This window comes from Hylobates moloch, unplaced genomic scaffold (genome assembly GCF_009828535.3).
Source record: "Hylobates moloch isolate HMO894 unplaced genomic scaffold, HMol_V3 SCAFFOLD_6, whole genome shotgun sequence".
In the NCBI taxonomy this organism is placed as follows: domain Eukaryota; kingdom Metazoa; phylum Chordata; class Mammalia; order Primates; family Hylobatidae; genus Hylobates; species Hylobates moloch.
The window spans coordinates 79,010,675-79,033,888 of NW_026652281.1; the positions used below are offsets into that span (position 1 = coordinate 79,010,675).

At 45.0% G+C, this 23,214-nt stretch overlaps 1 protein-coding gene across 5 annotated transcripts in view; it reads left to right on the plus strand.

Moving 5' to 3' along the window:
- The window catches only part of IL21R (interleukin 21 receptor), a 51,740-nt gene that overhangs the window by 12,359 nt on the left and 16,167 nt on the right, over positions 1–23,214 (plus strand). For 2 of the 5 annotated variants that reach the window (XM_032157177.2, XM_058440847.1), the window contains exons 2-4: positions 15,470–15,534; positions 19,819–19,921; positions 22,940–23,139. In XM_032157177.2, coding sequence (XP_032013068.1) covers positions 15,486–15,534; positions 19,819–19,921; positions 22,940–23,139 — 352 coding nt within the window. In that variant the 5' untranslated portion in view covers positions 15,470–15,485. Of the gene's footprint in view, positions 1–12,535; positions 12,777–15,469; positions 15,535–19,818; positions 19,922–20,122; positions 20,184–20,948; positions 22,788–22,939; positions 23,140–23,214 lie in introns of those variants that run through there. The other 3 variants (XM_032157178.2, XM_032157182.2, XM_032157184.2) reach the window with 3 other exon arrangements.

Below are 23,214 nucleotides of genomic sequence, written 5' to 3' on the forward strand. Positions count from 1 at the left end.
TATTTTGTTTCAGATATTTTGTAGATTGTTTATGAGAAAGATTGACCTGTAATTCTACTTTCCTTTAATGTCAAGTTATGGTATTAAGACTGCCTTTTATTTCAGACATCAATGAAAGCACTGATGTGCTTGGGATTATGTCTACCACCTTGCTATTTGTTTTCTTTTTTGACCTATCTATTCTTCCTTCTTTGTTCTAGTTTTTAGAAAATCAAGTTTTAAAAATTATTATTCCATTTTTCCTATTAGTTTGTTCATTGTACTTTCTTTTACAATTCTTTTTGTGCTTATCTTAGAGATTACAACATGCATACTTATTATTATTAGGATCTACCTAATATGAATTCTTCCAAAAGTTCGTGGAAAATTCAAACTATGAAAAAACTATGCAGGAAGTTCAAACTTTTTTCTGCACCAAAATAAACTTGTACTAACTTGCTATAACATGTCTGAACAGGATCTAGTTTGAGGCACTAAGAAGGATAAGGCGTCTATTTGCAAAAAAGCCCCTATCATTGCAACATGAATTCTGCTAAAATTGAAGCAGGAACAAACATGAAATTTATGGTGCAACTAGGGTAGAAGAATGGCGAAATCAATGATGAAGATAAAGCCCTCCGTGGCCGATCATCCACATCAATTTGTTAGGAAAAAATTCATCTTGTTCATGCTCTAATTGAAGAGGACCAACGATTAACAGCCCAAACAATAGCCAACACCATAGACATCTCAATTAGTTCAGGTTACACAATTCTGACCAAAAAATTAAAGTTGAGCAAACTTTCCACTTACTGGGTGCCAAACCACTGTGCCCAGATCAGCTGCAGACAACAGCAGAAACTTCCGTGCAAATTTTAAACTAATGGGATCAAGATTCAGAAGCATTTCCTCACATAATTGTAACAGGAGATTAAACATGGCTTTACCAGTTCATCCTGAAGACAAAGCAGTGGCTCCAAAGAGGTAGATGAGGTTCAGTCAAGGCAAAAGCAGACTGGTCAAGAAAAGCAAAGGTCATGGCAACAGGTTTTTGGGATGCTCAAGGCATTTTGCTTGTTGACTTTCCAGACAGCCAAAGAATGATAACATCTGCTTATCATGAGAGTATTTTGGGGAAATTACCCAAAGCTTTAGCACAAAAATGCGCAGGAAAGCTTCACCAGAGAGTCCTCCACCATAGCAATGCCCTGCTCATTCTTCTCATCAAACAAGGGCAATTTTACAGTTTCCATGAGAAATCAGGCATCCACCTTAAAGTCCTGTTTGGTACCTTCTGACTTCTTTTTGTCTGCTAATCTTAAGCAATCTTTAACGATCACCCATTTTTCTTTAGTTAATAATGTAAAAAACCTGCATTGATATGGTTACATTCCCAGCATCCCCCAGTTCTTTGGAGATGGACTATGTGCCTGGTATCATCACTTACAAAAGTGCCTTGACCTTGACTGAATTTCTGTTGAGAAATAAAGTTTATTTTTAAATTGTTATCTTTAGTTCCATGTTTCCATGAGCTTTTTGAAGTCCTCTTGTAAAATTTGAAGTCCTCTTGTACAAAGTCCTCTTTAACTTTATTCACCTCTTCTTACCTTTGGGGTTTCATGGTCGTGTATTTTAATTCTGCATATAGTTTACATCATTAGTATGTTAAGAAATTAAAAATCATAGTAATTCACTTATTTATTTATTTATTTTGAGACAGAGTCTCACTTTCTCACTCAGGCTGGAGATGCAGCTCACTACAAGCTCCACCTTCCGGATTCAAGTGATTCTCCTGCCTCTGCCTCCCTAGTAGGCTGCACTACAGGTGTGTGCCACCACACCCGGCTAATTTTTTGTATTTTTAGTAGAGACTGGGTTTTGCCATGTTGTCCAGGCTGATCTCGAACTCCTGACCTCAGGTGATCCACCCACCTCGGCCTCCCAGAGCGCTGGGATTACAGGCGTGAACCACTGCGCCCGGCCTAATTCATACATTTAGCATTGTTTCTGTTGCTCTTCATTTCACCCTACAGTACCTTGCTTCCCATCTGGAATTATTTTTCTTTTACCTGAAAAATTCACTGTTGTATATCTCTTGATGCAGGTCTATCAGCAACAAAATCTCTCGCTTATTTTTGTCTGAAAAAAAAAATCCTTATTTTGCCTTCATTTTCAAAAATCTGTATTTCAGATGTAATTCACAAAACTGAAAATGTACTCTTAAGATGTGCAATTCAACGAAGTTGTGCAGCCATCACCACTAACTCTATATTTTCATCACTCCAAAAACAAACCTACACCCATTGCTGTTACTCTCTATCCCCCGGCCCCTCAGACTCAGCTCCTGGCAACCACTAACCTGCTTTCTGTCTCTATGGATCTGCCAATGCTGGACATTTCATACATATGGAGTCATACAGTATGAGGCCTTTTGTGTCTGGTGTCTTTACTTTGGCATGAATTTTTAAAGTTCATCCATTTTGTAGCACGTATCAGTTGTTCATTCCCTTATATGGCTAAATAATATTCTACTGCATGGATATACTACATTTCTTTATCCATTCACCAGCTGATAGAAATTTTGCTTGTTTCCAATTTTTTGGTATTATGAATAATGTTGCTGTGAACATTTGTGTACAATGGTTTGTAAATTTCTTTCTGGACATATATCCGCAATTGTTTTCTTTCCTTTTTCTTTCTTTTTTCTTTCTTTCTTTTTTTTTTTTTTTTTTTGAGACAGGGTCACACTCTGTTACCCAGGCTGGAGTGCAATGGTGTGAAAACAGCTCACTGTAGCCTCAAACTCTTGGGCTCAAGTGATCCTCCCACCTTAGCCTCCTGAGTAGCTGGGGCCACAGGTGCATACCACCATGCCCAGAAAATGTTTTAATTTTAATTTTTGTAGAGATGAGGTCTTGCCATGTTACCCAGGCTAGTCTCAAACTCCTGGGCTCAAGCAACCCTCCCACCTCGGCCTCCCAGTATGCTGGGATTACAGGCACGAGCTACTGCATCTGGTCAATTCTTTTCACTATATACCTAGGTGTGAAGTTTCTTGGTCATATGGAAACAGTCACACATTGCTTAAAGACGAGGATACATTCTGAGAAATTGTCATTAGGTAATTTTGTCGTTGCGTGAACGTCATAGAGTATACTTACACAAACCTAGATGGTATAGCCTACTACACACCTAGGCTGTATCTTACAGCCTATTGCAAATTGGCTACAAACCTGCACAGCATGATACGGCACTGAATACTGTAGGCAATTGTAACACAATTGTAAGTATTTGCATATCTAAACATAGAAAAGGTACAGTGAAAACATGATATAAAATATGAAAAAATGGCACACCTGTGTAGGGCACTTACCATGAATGGAGTTTGCAGGATTCGAAGTTGCTCTGGATGTCAGTGAGTAAGTGCTGAGGGAAGGTGAAGTCCCAGGACATTGCTGTACACTCCTGTAAACTTTATCAACACTGAACTTTTAGGCTCCTCTAAATTTATTTGAATTTTTAAAATAATAAATTAACTTTAGCTTACTGTAACATTTTTCCTTTATTTTATTTTATTTTTTGAGACAGAGTCTCACTCTATCACCCAGGCTGGAGTGCAGTGTCGCGATCTATGCTCACTGCAACCTCCGCCTCCCAGGTTCAGGCAAATCTCATGCCTCAGCCTCCCAAGTAGCTGGGACTATAGGCGTGCGCCACCACGCTCAGCTAATTTTTTGTATTTTTAGTAGAGACAGGGTTTCACCATGTTAGCCAGGATAGTCTTGATCTCCTGACCTCGTGATCTGCCCGCCTTGGCCTCCCAAAGTGCTGGGATTACAGGCGTGAGCCACTGCGCCCGGCCAACATTTTTCCTTTATAAACATTTTAGCTTTTTAAAACTTTTTGAATAACACTTTTGTAATAACAGTTATCTTATTGTAATAACACTTAAGTATTTTCGTGCACTCTTATACTAACACTTAAGACACAAACACGTTGTACAGCTATACAAAATATTTTTTCTTTATATTCTTATTCTAAAAGCCTTTTTATATATTTTTAAATTTTTTTTTTTTTTTTAACTTTTTAAATTTTTTTTTGTTAAAACCTAAGACACGCCAGGCATGGTGGCTCATGCCTGTAATCCCAGAACTTTGGGAGGCCAAGGACAGCAGATCACCTGCAATTAGGAATTCGAGACCAGCCTGGCCAACATGGTGAAACCCCGTCTGTACTAAAAATACAAAATTAGGCCAGGCGCGGTGGCTCACGCCTGTAATCCCAGCACTTTGGGAGGCCGAGACGGGCGGATCACGAGGTCAGGAGATCGAGACCATCTTGGCTAACACGGTGAAACCCTGTTTCTACTAAAAATACAAAAAAAAGTAGCCGGGCGTGTTGGCGGGCACCTGTAGTCCCAGCTACTCGGGAGGCTGAGGCAGCAGAATGGCGTGAACCCAGGAGGCGGAGGTTGCAGTGAGCCAAGATCGCGCCACTGCACTCCAACCTGGGGGACACAACGAGACTCTGTCTCAAAAAAATAAAAAAATAAAAATTTGCCAAGCATGGTGGTGGGCGCCTGTAATCCCAGCTACTTGGGAAGCTGAGGCAGGAGAATCGCTTGAACCCAGGAAAACCAAGATCACGCCATTGCACTCCAGCCTGTGCAACAAGAGCAAAACTCCATCTCAGAAAAACCCAGAAAACAAAAAAACAAAAAATCTAAGACACAAGCAGACACAATAGCCTAGGCCTACACAAGGTCAAGATCATCAATGTGACTGTCTTCCACCTCCGTATTTTGTCCCACTGGAAGGTTTTCAGTGGCAAAAACACACATGGAGCTGGCATCTCCTATGGTAATGATGCCTTCTTCTGGAATCCATCCTGAAGGACCTGCCTGAGGCTGTTTTACAGTTAACATTTTTGTTTGTTTTTAAGAGTCTCGCTCTGTCACCCAGGCTGGAGTGCAGCGGTGCGATTTCGGCTCACTGCAGCCTCCGCCTCCTGAGTTCATGCGATTCTTGTACCTCAGTCTCATGAATAGCTGGAATTACAAGCACACACCACTGTGCCTGGCTAATTTTAGTATTTTTAATAGGGACGGGGTTTCACCATGTTGGCCAGGCTGGTTTCCAACTCCTGACCTTAAGTGATCTGCCTGCCTCAGCCTCCCAAAGTGCTGGGATTACAGGCGTGAGCCACTGTGCCCATCCAACATTTTTTTTTAAATAAGTACAAGGAGTACACCCTAAAATAGCGATTTAAGATATAGTATAGTAAATACATACACCAGTAACATAGTTTATTATTATTATTATCAAGCATTATGTACAATACATAATTGTATATGCTATCCTTTTTTTTGTTTTTTGTTTTTTGTTTTGAGATGGAGTCTTGCTGTGTTGTCCAGGTTGGAGTGCGGTGGTGTGATCTTGGCTCACTGCTACCTCTGCATCCCCATTCAAGTGATTCTCCTGCCTCAGTCTCCTGAGTAGCTGGGACTACAGGCATGTGTCACCACGCCTGGCTAATTTTTTTGTATTTTTAGTTGAAACGGGGTTTCACCATGTTTGTCACACTCGTCTCGAACTCCTGACCTCAAATGATCTGCCTGCCTCAGCCTCCCAAAGTGCTGGGATTACAGGCGTGAGCCACTGCACCTAGCCCTGCATATGCTATACTTTTATATGACTGGCAGTGCAGTAAATTTGTTTCCACCAGCATCATCACAAGCCCATGAGTAAAGTGTTGTGTTATGATATCACTAGACAATAGGAATTATTCACCTTCATTATAGGCCTATGGGCCCGCCTATGTATATGTAATCTGTCATTGACTGAAATGTCATTATGCAGCACATGACTGTATTTAACATTTTGAGAAACTGCAAAACTGTTTTCCACAGTGGCTGCACCATTTTACATTTTCACCCTCTGCCCCCTCATTCACATTTGTGATTGATTATTATTCTTACCATCCTAATGCATGTGAAGTGGTATCTCATTATGTTCTTGATTTGCATCTCTCTAGAGAGTAATGTCAATGGCCACCTTTTCATGTGTTTGTTGCTTGGATATCTTCTTTGGAGAAATGTCTATTCAAATCTCTTGCCCATTTTAAATTTTAATTCTTGTCTTTTAGACCTTGAGTTGCAAGAGTTCTTTATATATTCTAAATACCAGACCTTTAACAAATACATGATTTGCAAATACTTTTTTCCCATGCTGTGTGTTATAGTTTTATTTTCTTGATAGTATCTTTTGAAGCATAAACATTTTAAATTTTGATACAGTTTAATAGATCTATTTTTTCTTTGTTTACTTATGCTTTTATGTCATATTTAAGAAACTATTATTGTCTCATATGAGGTCATGAAGATTTAAACCTAGGTTTTATTCTAAGAGTTTAATAGTTTTACATCTAGTCTTTAATCTATTTTGAGTAAATTTTTGTATATGGTGTGAAGTAGAAATCTAGCTTCATTGTATTGCATTGTGGATATCCATTTGTGCAGTACCGTTTGCTTTAAAGACTATTCTTTCCCCCCATTGAATTGTTTTGGCACCCTCATCAAGAATCAGTTAAACATAAATGTATGCACTTATTTCTGAACTCTCAGTTCAATCCCATTTATCCATATGTACATCTATGTGTCAGTACCACAGTGTTGATAAGTGTAGCTTCGTAGTAAGCTTTGAAATAAGGAAGTTTGACTCCTCCAACTGTGTTCTTTCTCAAAATCTTTTTGGCTATTCTAGTCCCTTACATTTCCCTATAAATTTTAGGACTAGTTTGTCAATTTCTGCAAAAAAAAAAAAAAAAAAGAGCCAGCTGGGATTTTTATAGAGATTACTTTGAATCTGTAGATCAATTTGAGGTGTCATCTTGATAACATTGTTTTCCAGTCTGTGAACATGGTATATCCTCCATTTATTTAGGTTTTCTATAATTTATTTCAATAACATTTGTAGGTTTTATTGCACAAGTCTCACACTATTAAACGAATTCATCTCATGTTAACATAACTAATGAATTTTGTTAAATTTACTTTAACCATTTTATTCTGTTTTGTATTATTGTAAATGAAATCACTTTCTTAATTTCATCTTCAGATTATTTATTGCCAGTGTGTATAAAATATCATTATTTGTGTCTATTGATCTTATATTCTACAACTAGGCTAAATTTGTTTATTAGCTCTAATTGGTTTTTGTTTTAGGTGTAAATTCCTTTAGTTTTGTATATACAAGATCATACTATCTGCAAAGAGAAATGGCTTACTTCTTCCTTTCCAATCTGAATGTCTTTTATTTCTTTTCCTTACCTAATTGCCTTGGCTAGAATCTCTAGTAAAATGTTTTATAAAAGTCACAAGAGTGGACATACTTGTCTTCTTCATGATCTTAGGAGCAAAGCTTTCATTTCTTTACCATTAAGTATGATGTTAACTGTGATACTTTTATAGCTCTCCATGTCATATTGACCTTGCCTTTATTTTTTAAGAGATTTTTTTTCTGGATATAAAATTCTAAGTTGGCTTTTGAAATTTCAGCATCGAAAGAAGTTGTTCCATTGTCTGCTGTCTTCCATCATTTTGTTAAAGTCAGCTGCCAGTCTTATTGTTTCTTCCTTGAAGGTGAAGTGTCTTTTTTTTCTGCATACTGCATATCTTTGTCTTTTATTTTTTAAAATAGTTTTTCTATGATATGCCTAGATGTGGTTTTCTTTGTATTTATCCTGGTTTGTAGAGCTATTTAAATCTGTGGCTTAATGTCTTTTGTTAGTTTGGAAACAAATTTTAAGATCACTGCTATTGCTTCTAACTTGTTTTCTCTCTCTTCTGTTTCTTAATTGCAAATGCATGTATGTTAGATCTTTTCACAATGTCTTCTATGTCTCTTTTGCTCTTTTCTGTATTTTTGAACTTTTTTTCTCTGCATGCTTCAATCTTGGTATTTTCTATTGACCAATCTTCCAGTTTACTAATCCTCGCTTCTGATGTTGCTAGTGTGTTGCCAAATCCATCTCTTCAGTTCTTATAAACTTCAGTTATTATATTTTTCAGTTCTAGGATTTCTACTTTTTAAATAGATTCCAAATTTCTGGCAGAATTTTTGAACACATTAATCATAGTTATTTTAAGCCATATCTGATAATGTCATTTTCCAATTCACCTATGTAACTGTTTCTATTGTCTATTTTATCTTCATTGTTGATCATTTGATACTGTTTTCTGCTTTACCTTGTAATTTTAACTGAATGTTGGACATTATGTATAAAAAGTATAGAGGCTTTGGATGAAGCTAACTTTTTCTAGATCAGTTTAAATTTTCTTCTAACAGACATATAGCATATAAGCAGATTACACCTTGATGCAGTCAAGAATGAACTATTTCTAATTTTTCCTTATTCCCAATGAATAGTATTTTCTAAATAGCTGGGTACTCACCAGGGCCCACCTTTTTTTTTGCCAGGCCCTGAACTCTAATTCTTCCCTCAGCTTGTAAAACTGTGAAAATTCCTTCTTAGTTTTCCCACCTATTAGCAGGTGTTTTTTGCTAAATTTCTTGGCATGCTACTTATTTTCAATTACTTGGCACATGATTTGAGGGGAAATTGCATGCAGAATTTCAATGCATTTTTCCTCTCTTAAGTACTATATAGCTTGGCACTCTCTTGTGCAGTTTTTTTTTCTGCTTAGTAGTTGCCCTCAGTGGGAGGATTAGTCTGACAACAGCTACTTCATTATAGCCAGAAGTGGAAGTCCTCATCCATATTTTATTTTACAAAACTAAGTCTCACTTACATTTAAAATGTTATGAAATAGTTTGAACATACAAAAGGGCATAAAATATAATCAACACCCATGGTAGCTTCACCAAGCTTTACCAAACTGTTGAGACCCTTGAACATTCCTCCTTCTCACACCCCCTCCTTTTCCATACTATTCAAAATTTGATGTTATTATCCCCGTGAATTTTTAAATATTTTTGTGATGGTTATGCTCACCTAAACAATATATAGGATGATTTTGTATGGTTTTCAGTGTGGTGTCGATGGTGTTATTATGCCTATGCTGTTCTCTAACTTCCTTTTTTCACTCCAAATTTTGTTTGTGAGAGTCATTCACTTTGTTGTGTGTGGCTGTAAATGATTCTTGTTTACACTAAGTGACAATATTGTGATTTATTTTTTCACTCTTCTGACGGCTATTTAGATTGTTTCCAATTTTTCACTATTAAAATCAATGCTGCTATAGACGTGCAGGAAGAATTTCTTTGCCAATTTACATAAGAGTGAAGTTACTGGGTTTTAGGTAGGGCTTGTGTTTGCTTTTATTAGGTCATGCCAAACTTTTTACCAGACCAGTTGTAATAATTTACATTTCCTCTGGCTATAAATGAATTCCTGTTATGTCATATCCTAAGCAACATGTGATGTCATCAGACTTTTAGTTTTTGCCAATCTGACAAAATTAAAATAGTATGTCATTGTGGTTTTTCTTTTCTTTTCTTTTCTTTTTTTTTTTTTTTTTGAGATGGAGTCTTGCTCTGTCACTCACGCTGGTGTGCAGTGGCGTGATCTTGGCTCACTGCAACCTCCACCTCCCGGGTTCAAGCGATTCTCCTGCCTCAGCCTCCAGAGTAGCTGGGATTACAGGTGTCCACCACCACGCCTGGCTAATTTTTGTATTTTTAGTAGAGATGGGTTTTACCGTGTTGGCCAGGCTGGTCTCGAACTCCTGACCTCAGGTGATCTACCCACCTCGGCCTCCGAAAGTATTGGGATTACAGGCATGAGCCACCACGTTGACCATGAAGTTAAGCACCTTATATTCTCCATAGCACTCACTTCAATCTAATTTCCTGCCCCAAGCTTCTCCATTTCCCCAGAATCTCCTGAAATTTGGTCAACTTTTAGTGTGAATTACAGCAACTCCAGGAAACATTTCTCAGCACTGAAACTGGTGGGTAAACGCACCTACAGGACTTCAAATTCCGTGACACTTTTAATGCTCATGACAAACCTGCAGCAAAGATTGATGACCTCCATTTTATAGATGAGAAAACAGAGAATCAGAGGGGTTAGAGTACTTGCCCAAAGACACACAGCTGGGACCTGGCACACTCCAACTCAGGTGCACTTCACTCCTCCGTAGGAGACTGCAGAGGCTGGGTGCTGCAGAGGTGTGTCAGGCCATTCTTGCATTGCCACGAAGCAATACCTGAGACTGGGTAATTTATAAAGAAAAGAGGTTTAATTGGCTCATGGTTCTGCAGGCTGTACAAGCATGCTGCCAGCATCTGCTTGGCTTCTGGTAAGGAGGCCCTCAGGGAGCCTTTACTCAAGGCTGAAGGTGAAGCAGGAGCAGACACATCACATAGTGAGAGCTGGAGCAAAAGAGAAGGGAGAGGAACCACACACTTCTAAACAACTAGATCTCAGGTGAACTCACTCATCACCAAGTGGATGGCGCTAAGCCATCATGAGAAATCTGCCCCCATGAACCAATCACCTCCCACCAGGCCCACCTCCAACATCGGAGATGACATTTCAACATGAGATTTGGGTGGGACAAATATCCCAACCATATCAAGGGGCTCCTGTAGCAGGAAGCCTCCTAAGACACCTTCTGTCCTTGCAGGAAACACACATGGTGGCCTGATCTGTATCTGAGGATAAGGTGCTGTTGCCCTCAGGGGTCAGCCTGCGTGCAAAGACCCAAAAGGGGATGGATTTGGGGCAGAGAAGGCAGTGGAATTAGGATAGGCCCCACTTGGTGCTGTGGGAGCATGAGGAGGGAGTGACGGAGAAAGTCTGTGTTTTTAAGCTGATGTTTCCCAGAAGTGAGCAGTTTATTTTAAACAGTGTTAAATATCCCTGGATCCCCTAGTGAAAGCGTTAGGCCCTTTCATCACTTACCCTGCTGATGGAGGAGGCAAGACTCTCGATTTGGTGCTATCGCATCTTAAACACTACTGTCTCTCTTTTTTTTTTTTTTGGAGACAAAGTGTCTTGCTCTGTTGCCCAGGCTGGAGTACAGTAGTGTAATCTCTGCTCACTGCAACCTCTGCCTCTTCCTGTGTTCAAGCAATTCTCCTGTCTCAGCCTCCCGAGTAGCTGGGATTATAGGCACACACCATCATGCCTGGCTAATTTTTGTATTTTTAGTAGAGATGGGGTTTCGCCGTGTTGGCTAGGCTGGTCTCGAACTCCTGACCTCAAATGATCCTCCCACCTCGGCCTCCCAAAGTGCTGGGATTACAGGCATGAGCCAGTGTGCCCCGCCTCCCTTTCTTAACTTTAAACAAAGACAAATCACATCTCCAGCTTCTAGGACTCTCAGGCAGGCAGTAGCATCTCACTAAAATTCAATTACTGCCTTTGTTTTTCTTGTATTTAGTTTTTATGTTTTATTGTATTTAGTTTTACGGTAAGTTGATTGTTTTGTTCAAGTAACACTTATATAATATCTACTATATGCCAGGTACTGTTCTAAATGCTTTATAAATGTTGACTAGTTTAATTCTCCCAAAGACCTATGAGGCAGGTGCTGTGATTATCATTACTCCCATTTTACAGATGAGGCCCAGAAAGGTTAAGCAAACTGCCCGAGGCCACAAAGCCTGTAAGTGGCAGAGCTGGGATTTGAACTGAGACCGGCCAGCTCCGTAGTCTGTGTCTTAACCAGCATGGCACACACTGCCTATTTCATGCCAGCTATCTGCTGATGGTCATGATATAATATTTTTGAGACATGTTTATTGGAGTAAAAAATAGGAGGCAAGGTAAAGATCAATAGTAAGTGGATAATTAATAGTAGCACCAGTGAAAACCTCAAACGCAATAGGCCAGTGGCAGGAATTCTGCAACACTCCAGTGTGGCTGCAGGGATACAGCACGTGGACCATGAAAGTTGAGTTGAGAGGATGGGAGGGGAAAGGTGTTGGAGGGGAGGAGTCTGCTCCGGCAGAGGCAGAGATGCATGATGAAGCCTGGGCTGCTGGGGAGACGATGAGTAATTCAGGGCAGTCAGCCAGTAATGGCAGGAAACCCATGCACTGGTACAGCACTTCACAGTCCATGAAGCACTACCACATCTGCTTTCTCACAGCCTCTTCTTCACTGCCAGGTGCAGTGAGTATTGTCCCCATTTCAGAGATGATAACTGAGTTCAGAGAGTAAAAGAGCCAGAGAACAGCTACTATTTGCTCCGAGATCTTCTGGCTTCAAATTCTGAGCCCTTTTCTCTACTCTACTGTGTCAGGGATCTTTGGTGGCAAGTGACAGAAATAGAATTCAACATGATTGAGCAACATAGGTGGTTTTTGGTTCATGGAAATGAGAAGTCCACGGGGTGGACATCAGATATGGCTGGATCCAGGACCTCACATGATGCCATGGGGATTCCTGACTTGTATTTCTCAGTATGGCTGTCATTTTCAAGGAGGCTGTCTCTAAGAGGTGACAAAGATGGCTACAAGCTCTGAGAAGATACCAAAAAAAGTATCAGTTTTCTAGAGTTCTAGAAAAAAAATCTCAGGACTGCTTTCACTGGCCTTGCCTGGGTTGACATCCATCCCTGATGCAATCACTGTGGTCAGACAGATGGGGTGTTTTGATTGGCCAAGCTTGGGTCAGGAGCCCACTTTGTGGAGCATGGGGTGGAGTCAGCCTCAGGCAAACCACTAGAGGCAGCTCAGATAGAGGAGCTCTTTGGGAAGAGACGCCGGGCAGGCAGAAGCAGCAGGGTACCCCCTCCGCATCCCTAGGGCTCTGTGATGTAGGCAGAGGTAAGAAATTAGGAGGGATGAGGAGTTTTTTGTTTGTCTGTTTGTTTTTTTAAAAACAGGGTCTCATTCTTTCACTCAGGATGGAGTGCAATAGTGCAATCATGGCTCACTGCAGCCTGGACCTCCTTCACTCAAGTGATCCTCCTTCCTCAGCCTCCCGAATAGCTGGGACCACAGGCACGCAGCACCCAGCTAACTTATTTTTACTTCTATTTTTATTTTTGGTAGAGACAAGGTCTTGCTATGTTGATCAAGCTGGGGATGAGGAATACTGAATCTGGGCAAAGGAGTTTGCACTTTTTGCTGTGCTGTGGTCAAGATAAAGCCATCAGGGAGCGACGGGAACAGAGCTATGTCAGGACTCGCACCATGGCTGGGGTGATGGATGTGGACAGAATAGTGGGGGGGCAGACACAGACTCCCCCTCCTGCGATCAGAGGCCACATCTTCAAAGTGCGATAATGGGACCTCTGTGGGGGCTGGAATCACACAAGATTCATATTCCTAAAAGCAGGGTGAAACTGCATCTCCCCCAACATTATTTTATTTAAGTAGCGATGTTATTGCTTAGGATGATGCTGGAGTTAAATTTTTAAGTGTGCTTATCTATAGAAAATATATTAAAATATATATTAAAATAAACAACAGTGCACACAATATACAAATATGGCCAAAATTTTGGAAGTGAGATATTTTGGCAACTCTTGGCTAGATCATTCTGAGACCCTCTTCGTTTCTGATGCTCTACATTCTCCATCAATTAACAGCTGTTGGTTGAGTGTTTATGTGATGGGAGCCATCCCCAGGGTTTTATGCAAATCACCTCCTTGAATTCTCACAAGAAGCCTGGAAGCAGGCCTTGCTGTTTCCACTTTACAAGGCTCAGAGAGGGCAAGGGACTGGACCGGAGCCACACAGCTGGTCATCTGAACCTCCCTGGCCCCCTAGCCTGAGCCCTGCCCCGGGGTTCTTTGATGACTCTGTGAGGGAGGTCAGAGGGAACTATGGATGGGGCCAGAGTAGGATCTTTGGGAACCCTGGCACAGAGGAGGAGGATCTTCCCCTTGTGGAGTCAGGGATGGCATCTGGAGAAAGCCATGCCTGTGACTTGGGTCCTGCATGGGACATCCCTCTTAGGTTTAGCTTTAGCTCCATTCTTGTCTATAGGGGCTGGTCTGGGAGGGGCTCCTGAGTCTGGGCAGGTGGACCACTGCCCTCTGGCTGGCACTTCCTCAAACAGACACAGAGCTGGTGGGTGAAACAGACAAGTCCCAGGAGGAGCCTGGCATCGCCAGCCTGGTGGGTCATTCCTCTGCCCAAGACAGAAGAGGCCACTCTTTCTGGATAAGCTCACTCTTTCCCCAAAGAGTTTCCTTCTCCATCCTGGCCCAAATTAGGAGGTCAGGTTGTCTCTGTTTCGTCAGGCCTGGATTTCCTAGCATGCTCCCCAGTGGGCTAATCTGGGCTTTGTGATGGAGTAAGGAGCCTCATTATTGGGCTGACCTTATCTGAAGTATTCAGCAGTGGTTAACTTTATGGGTAAACTTTGGATTTATTATTCAGTAAGAAGCCAGTTTATTGATGGCTGGGTGCAGTGGCTCATGCCTGTAATTCCAGCACGTCGAGAGGCTGAAGCGGGTGGATCACCTGTGGCCAGGAGTTCGAGACCAGCCTGGTCCACATGGCAAAACCCTGTCTCTACTAAAAATACAAAAATTAGTGGGGTGTGGTGGCGGCCACCTGTATTCCCAGCTACTTGGGAAGCTGAGGCAGGAGAATCGCTTGAACCTGGGAGGTAGAGGTTGCAGTGAGCCAAGATCAGGCCACTGCACTCCAGCCTGGGCGATAGAGTGAGACTTTGTCTAAAAAATGAAAATAAAAAAGCCAATTTACTGGGCTATCAACATGGGTGTTTATAGGAAGGAAGATCCAAAATTGCCCCTCAGCAGATCCCACTTTCCAAACTAGTTTTTTTCTCCTTTTCTCTCTCCCTTCCTCTCTTTTTCCCTCCCTCTTTCTTTGTTAGACAGATAAATACATAAGTTTAATTTCACACACAATGCTACATCAATAGACTCAGCAAGGGCAAAATAGTCAGCAATCTCCTCCCTCTTTAAATTCACCTTGTACTGGACATGGTGGCTCACACCTGTCATCCCAGCACTTTGAGAGGCCGAGGTAGGAGGATCACGTGATCCCAGGAGTTTGAGACCAGCCTGGGCAATATAGCAAGTTGCCATCTCTACAAAAATGTTTTAAAAATTAGCCAGGCGTGGTGGCACGTGCCTTCGGTCCCAGCTACTCGGGAGGCTGATGCAGGAGGATCGCTTGAGCCCAAGAGGTTGAGGCTGCAGTGAGCCATGATTGAGCCACTGCACTCCAGCCTGGGCAACAGAACATGACCCAATCTCTAAAAATATTAAAATAAAATAATAAAACAAATTCACTTTGCATTTGTGATGTGATGGGGCGGGGGCAGGAAGAAGGTGGGAGAAGGGATTCTCAGGGTGAATCTGCCATTTCTAAGAGGTAGGAGTTCTTGGGGTCATCCACAGGCCCCTTGGGATCTTGCTTTTTTCTTGAGACAGTTCCAAGAATCGGGGGCAAGTCTACCTGGGAAAAGACGGGATGGGGGGAGATCGGGGGAGCCCTGAGCCCCACCTGGCTCACCCTCCGCTGTACGTCTCTTGCAGGCCCGTGGGAGTCAGCATGCTGTGTGGCTGGGCCGCCCCCTTGCTCCTGCTGCTGCTCCAGGGAGGTAAGTGGCTGCCCCGTGGTCTGCGGGTGGGGAGGGCCCCCATCACAGAGCTGAGCCAGGACCGGGCTGGCTTTGTGGGCTCAAAAATATGGCTAGAGTCCACAGATTCAGAACAGATGGCATCCGTGCCCTTGAGGCTGACACGAGTCCAGTAGCCAGCTCTCCACTAACCAGAATCCACCCACCAAAGGGCTCCACGAACCAGAAGCGGTAGACATGAGTCTCAGGTGGCCCAGCCCATGGGCTGTGTCTTCGGGTGTCACTGTGGAGATGAGAGGCTTCATCCTTCATTTCCCCTGACCTCTGCCTTGGCTGGCTCCCAACTCTCTGAGTGAGGAAGTTCTGCCTTCCATCTAACCTCAGTTTCTCCTTATGTAATGATTCTCCTTGGAAATGTTTTTCAACAATTGCTGTGCCAGGTGGGGTGGCTCATACCTGGAATTTCAGCCCTTCGGGAGGCCGAGGAGGGCAGTCACTTGAGTTCGGGATCTCAAGACCAGCCTGGGAAACATGGTGAAGCCCTGTCTCTACAAAAGAAAAAAAAAAAATTATCCAGGCGCATGCTTGTAGTCTCAGCTTTTTGTGGGGCTGAGGTGGGAAGATTGCTTGAACCTGGGAGGTGGAGGTTGCAGTGAGTCAAGGTGACAACTGTACTCCAGCCTGGGCAACAGAGCGAGACCCTGTCTGAAAGCAACAGCAACAACAACAACAGTAAACAAACAAAAAAATCGCTGGATGCTTAGCAGGCACTGGTGGTCCCTGGGCTGGGGACAGGAGGAAGAGCCAAAAGGAGACCGAACCTTGGTAGGCAGCCCCTGGAGGACCAGATGTTGTGGTTAGAGGGGGTGACATTAGAAAGCAGAACTGGGAAGGCCAGGAGTCTGACTGAAAGGGCACTGCCTTGGACTAAGAGATCCTGGAGGGCTTCCTGGAGGAGGGGGTCATGAGGAGGCAGGATCCAGCACAGACTTGTGTGGAGGCCGGCGTAGGGGCAGGGGAGGAACTCAACGGCTGCTCTGCTGACTCATGGGCATTTTTCTCTGGTTTTTACCAGAAGACCCAGGACCTCAAATAGCTCCTTCAGGAAACAGATGTCAAGCTTTGATTTTCCCTTTCTGAGTGGCAAGCATCCTCATCTTGGTTCTAAAAAGCCTTTGGGTCACCCACCATGGCTCCACATCTGGTGGATGCAGATAACAAGCCCTGGCTGCATGCAAAGCTCAGAGCATCATCCCATTCCACTGTCCCAACAGCCCCGCAAGGCCCATGTTGTAATGACACCCAGTTTTTTGGCTGAAGAGGCTCAGAGAGGCTAAGAGACAGGTGCACAGCCACACCACTGAGCAGAGGCAGAGCTGGGATCAGTTCACTCTTGGGGTCTGTCTTAGTCCATCTGTGCTGCTGTGACTGAATACGTGAGACTGGGTAATTTATAAATAATAGACTTTTATTGCTCGTAGTTCTGGAGGCTGGGAAGTCCAAGATCAAGACACCAGCAGTAGCTTTGATTCTGGTGAGGGCCCCATCTTTGCTTTTTTTTGGGGTGGGGGACTGAGCCTTTCTTTCTCACCCAGGCTGGAGTGCAATGGTGCAATCTTGGCTCATTGCAACCTCTGCCTCCCAGGTTCAAGCAATTCTCATGCTTCAGCCTCCTGAGTAGCTGGGATTATAGGCACATGCCATGGCTAATTTTCCTATTTTTAGTAGAGTTGGGGTTTCACCATGTTGGCCAGGCTGGTCTTGAACTCCTGACCTCAAATGATCCACCCACCTCGGCCTCCCAAAGTGCTGGAATTACAGGCATGAGCCACTGCACCCAGCCCCCATCTTTGCCTTTAAGATCTCACCTTGAACACTGCATCCCCCAGAGGGGACACACGCTGCATCCTCATATGGCAGAAGGGCAAAAAGGGGCTGAATGTTGGGTTCGTCCAGCCCTCTTATAGCATCAATAATTCATTCGGGGGGGGGGGCTCTGCCCCCATGGCTTAATCATCTCCTAGAGTCCCCACCTTTTTATACGATCACATTGGCAACTGAGTTTCAGCATATGAATTCTGGGGAGACACAGACATCAAACCGTAGCATGGCCTTCACCACGCTGTGCTGCTATCTGTTGAGTGACAGCCATGTGCGGGCAGCATGCAGGCACAGGCACGATCTCATCTCAACACCTCAACAGCCTCTAGGGCAAGCAGTGTCTCCGGCTTACACATGGGGAGGAGAAGCAGTTTTGAGTCACATGTTTACAGTCACAGAGCTAGGAACAGCACAGCCACTTTGTGCACCTCTCACTGCCTCCTGCACGCTTTCATAACCCCAGACATGGGACGGCCCTGGGGCTCTCTGCCCTGTGGCTGGGGTACTGACCAGGCATATTCCCACCTTCTCATCCCTGGTGCCACCTCCATGCCACTCGGGGGCTGCTGTTGCCTCCCCAAGTTTGGAGACAAACCCTGTCCCTTAGTAGCTTTGGGCCTGGCTAGGAATGGCAGCTCTTCTCCAAATTCCTAGAGCTCTGAGAAAGAATCACGAGGATACAAACTCAGAGACGACACAGCTACTTAGACGCTCTGTGTTGAGGTTTTGCCAAAATCAGTCCTGTTTTCTCCACCAAGTGCTGGAACTAGCTCCTTTGCACACCACCAACAAGTCCTGTGTGTCTCCCTGAGGAAAGCCCCCTCCTAGAGCAAGATTTATTTCCATGACTCAGACCCCTTGGTAGCCACTGCCTGGAGAGAAGTTGAGAAGCATTCTGAGGTCACGCCCAGGGGAGGGAGTGCTGTGATCCATTAGCAATGTCTGCCATGTGTGCAGCTATGAAAAACTAGCACAGACTAGGTTTTTCCTTCCCTGGGTGAGTGTCTCAGCAGCCCAGACCAAGAGAGATGAGAGGCGTGGTCTAGTCTTGGAGCCTCATTGTTCTCATCTCTACAATGGACTAAAGGATATTTCCAGACACAGTATTCTTGGCTCCGAATATAGGTTCGATCCTAGAGTGAGACCCAGGAAGGGAACCTACAACCACCACCTCATGGGTCTTCATTAGTCAAGGGAAAATAGGAAAAAGCCACCGAAAATGAACCTACTTAAAAAGGGGAACAAGGTCAGGCACAATGGCTCATGCTTATAATCCCAGCACTTTGGGAGGCCGAGGCGGGTGGATCGCTTGAGCTCAGGAGATTGAGACCAGCCTGGGCAACATGGTGAAACCCTGTCTCTACAAAAACACAAAAATTATCCAGGCATGGTGGTGCACAACTGTAGTCTCAGCTACTCAGGAAGTTGAAGTGGGAGGTTTGCTTGAGCCCAGGAGGTGGAGGCTGCAGTGAGCTGAGATCACACCACTGCACTCCAGCCTGGGCAACAGAGCAAGAGATTCTATCTCAAAAAAAGAGGTGAGCGGTACAAGTTTCTAGTAAATAGCAAAAAATAGTGGAATTGGCACTCGAATATACAAAACAAAACTACAAATTATTCCAATGATTTTGTCCAACATTTAACAAAATTTAGATGATGATTGCACCCCTGTTTTAGAACACAGTGAAACAATTAATGTTTGGGGAGCAGGATGGAAAGGTGTTAAGTTTTCCAACAAAATTGCCCATAGGGCAATACCTTGATGACTTCTTGGTGGCGGTGGCGGTGGCGGTGGTGGTGGCATTTTTGGCCGCAGGATCACGCGGAACTTTCTGCAAAAGTGTCCGAGGGCTTCTTAATTCTCTCACGGTTTCCTACTCCTTGAAGCACTTTCTGAATCTCTGAGAGTGAGTGTCCTGTGGAGCCAACTTCTGTAGAGCCGAGACCTCCTCCTTGTCAGGGTTTTGGGACATTTTCAGCATAGCTGTCGTTGACTCTATGAGGTCCTGACCCTCTTGGGGTGTGTGGGTGTGCGCTGGCTGGGTTCCTACTGCATCTGGGACGTTTAGGATATTGCCATTCTGAGTGGGAGCTTGGCCAGGAGGGACACAGACCTGGTGGCCGGGCACAGGGCTCTGGCAGAGGGTGCTGAGCTGGGGACCAGCTAGTTTAATATTATTTGCCATCACAAGCATCCTGTCTTCATAGTCAGCCTTGAAACATTGGTGCTTAAACAACGAATTTCCAGGTGGTGAGGCCCCCTGGGTGCCAGGCCTACATCTTAGCAGCTCCTGAGTCCTCATATTTGTCCCGGCCTGGGGACCCCTGCACCCATTCTTCCTCCAGCCCTCGAAGGGGTGGAGAGGAAGCTCTGCAGTCCCAAGCCACCCCCTACCAAGGCCTCTCTCCCCACTGACCCTCCAGGCTGGGGCTGCCCCGACCTCGTCTGCTACACCGATTACCTCCAGACGGTCATCTGCATCCTGGAGATGTGGAACCTCCACCCCAGCACGCTCACCCTTACTTGGTAAGTGGCCGGGCCTCACCAGTCCCCGGGGATGCAACTCAGGGTGCCTGCTCAGTGATTACCCCAGGAGGACGCTGTGCACTGAGGACCACTGTGCCCGCCTTTCAGACAACCGCTCAGGGCTCACAGGGCTTGAAAAGTCAGGAGCCCACAGGGTTAGTCTATCCACCAGCTTCAAAGGCCACTCTCTCGCCCACACAGGTCGGCCATGGTTTTGAGACGCCGGGAAGGCCGGTCTCCCGCATGACTTTTCAAGCACTTAGTAGGTACCAGGCCCCCAGCTACATGCTTCCCATGAATGGTCACTCCCAACCCTCACAATGATTACTCCCATTTTACAGATGAGGACATTGAGGCTCAGAGAGGTTAAGCAACTCACCCAAGGTCACACAGCCAGTGAATGCTGGAGCTGGGATTCAAATTCAGACCGACCCAACTCCAAAGTCCATGGGTCCCTTTTAGACCCTATGCAGCTCAGGATAAAAAAGAACTTCCGTTATCCACCAGCTCTTTCATTCATTCAAAACCATTTATAGGCCAGGTGCAGTGGCTCATGCTTCTAACCCTAGCACTTTGGGAGGCCAAGGAAGGAGGATCACTTGAGCCCAGGAGTCTGAGACCAGCCTGGGCAACATCACGAAACCCTGTCTCTACAAAAAATAAATCAGTCGGGCATGGTGGCACAATCCTGTAGTCCCAGCTACTTGAGAGTCTAAGGCGGGAGGACCAAGCTCAGGAGGTCGAGGCTGCAGTGAGCTATGATCATGCCACTGCACTCCAGCCTGGACGACAGAGCAAGATCCCATCTCAAAAACAAAACAAAACAAAACATGTATTAAGTTCCTGCCAGACACTGTTGCAGGCACTGGGGATTCAGCAGAGCAAGACTGACCAGGTCCCAGATGCCTTGGAATTGACGTACCACAGTGGGGCGGAGGCTGGGGGAGACAGACACACAAAACAACCAACAAGATGCTTTCTCTTTTTTTCTTTTTTTCTTTTCTTTTATTTTTTTGAGACAGGGTCTTGCTCTGTTGCCCAGGCTGGAGTGCAGTGGTGGGATCAGAACTCATTGTAGCCTCGACCTCCTGAGCTCAAGCAATCCTTCCACCTAAACCTCCTGAGTAGCTGGGACTACAGGCATGCATCACCATACCTGGATAATTTTTATAGTTTTTGTAAAGACAGGGTTTTGCCATGTTACCCAGGCTGGATTCAAACTCCTGGGCTCAAACAATCTGCCCACCTCAGCCTCCCAAAGTGCTGGGATTACAGGTGTGAGCCACCATGCCAGGCCCAAACAGGATACTTTCTTTCTTTTTTTTTGGAGACGGAGTCTCACTCTGTTGCCCAGGCTGGAGTGCAGTGGCATGATCTTGGCTCACTGCAACCTCCACCTCCTGGGTTCAAGCAATTCTCCTGCCTCAGCCTCCCAACTATCTGGGATTGCACCCAGGTGTGCACCACCACGCCTGGCTAATTTTTGTATTTTAAGTAGAGACAGGGTTTTGTCATGTTAGCCTGGCTGGTCTCGAACTCTTGTCCTCAAGTGAAACACCCACTGTGCCCGCCTTTCAGACAACCACTCAGGGCTCACAGGACTTGAAAAGTCAGGAGCCCACAGGGTTGGTCTATCCACCAGCTTCAAAGACCACTCTCTCGCCCACGCAGGTCGGCCGTGGTTTTGGGACCCCGGGATGGCTGGTCTCCCGCATGGCCAGCCTCCCAAAGTGTTGGGATTACAGGCATGAGCCACTGTGTTCTGCCCCAAACAGGATACTTTCTAATAATACTGGGTGCTATATCAAGAACAGAGCACTGGACCTCAGGTAAAGGGACAACAACTTTTAGTGAGAAGGAGGCAGCCAGGGAGCTGGGCAGAGGGCACTGCCAGTGCAAAGGCCCTGTGGGAGAAGAGCTAGTGAGTTTGAGGAATAGGGAGAAGGTCAGTGTGGCTGGAGTGGAGTGAGGCAGGGTGAGGGGGAATAAGGAGCAAGTTCAGGCCGGGAGGCTTGGAGAGCATTTACTCTGCAGGAACTTCTATTCCAGCAAATTTAGCAGAGAACTCAGTCCACACATCCCTATTGGGCCTAGAGAGTGGTCATGTTCAGATCCTGAACATCTAGGTAGGGAAATTAATATCTGGTAAACTCCTATACATACTTCAAAACCCATCATTTTTGTCCAGTGGGAGTTAAAAAGCCACAGCATTTTCCCTAATCCCATCCCACCAGCTTTCCCAGAAGTCCACCCAGAGGAGGAGATGAGGTTTATTTAGCTCTTTCCCTGTCCCTCAGCACAGGCTCTTATTAGATATTCAGTGGATTTGGGGACCGGGTGAGGTGGCTCAGTCCTATAATCCCAGCACTTTGGGAGGCCGAGGCTGGCAGATCACTTGAGCCCAGGAGTTCGAGACCAGCCTAAGCAACATGGTGGGACCCCATCTCTACAAAAAATACAAAAAGTTAGCTGGGCATGGTGGTGCAGGCATGTAGTCCCAGCTACTGAGGAGGCTGAGGTGGGAGGATCAGCTGAGCCTGGAAAGTTCGAGGCTGCAGTGAGCCGTGATTACACAACTACACTCCAGCCTGGGGGACAGAGTGAGACAGAGATCTCAAAAAAGTGGATTTGGACAGAAAGGAGAGAAGGAAACCCAAAATACCTAGCGCCTTTCCTGTAGGACAGCCATCTGGTTGTTGGGACCAACAGGGACAGATTTAGGCTTGGTCCAAGTAAGAATGGCCCAAATTTCCAAAATTGAGAGCTGCTGCCAGTGAGTTCCTGGCCCCTGGGAGGTGTGCAAGCTGAGCCGGGACACAATTCATTGAGGATGCTGCAGGGGAGGTGATACCTTCCCTGGGAAAAGGTTGGTTGGACCAGGTGACCACCCCCCAGCCCTGCCTCAAATCCCTCCCAGCCCTGAGAGTCTGGGCTTCTGCCCTGGCCCTGACCACTGAGCCCACCACCATCCCCCCTGCCCCTGGCTTCCAGCCATGACCGGCTGCTTTGTCCTTGAAGGCAAGACCAGTATGAAGAGCTGAAGGGCGAGGCCACCTCCTGCAGCCTCCACAGGTCGGCCCACAATGCCACCCATGCCACCTACACCTGCCACATGGATGTATTCCACTTCATGGCCGACGACATTTTCAGTGTCAACATCACAGACCAGTCTGGCAACTACTCCCAGGAGTGTGGCAGCTTTCTCCTGGCTGAGAGCAGTGAGTATCCTGGGACCCCAGGCTTAGGGTGGCGCTCAATCTTAGCTCACTGCAGCCCTGACCTCTCCGGGCTCA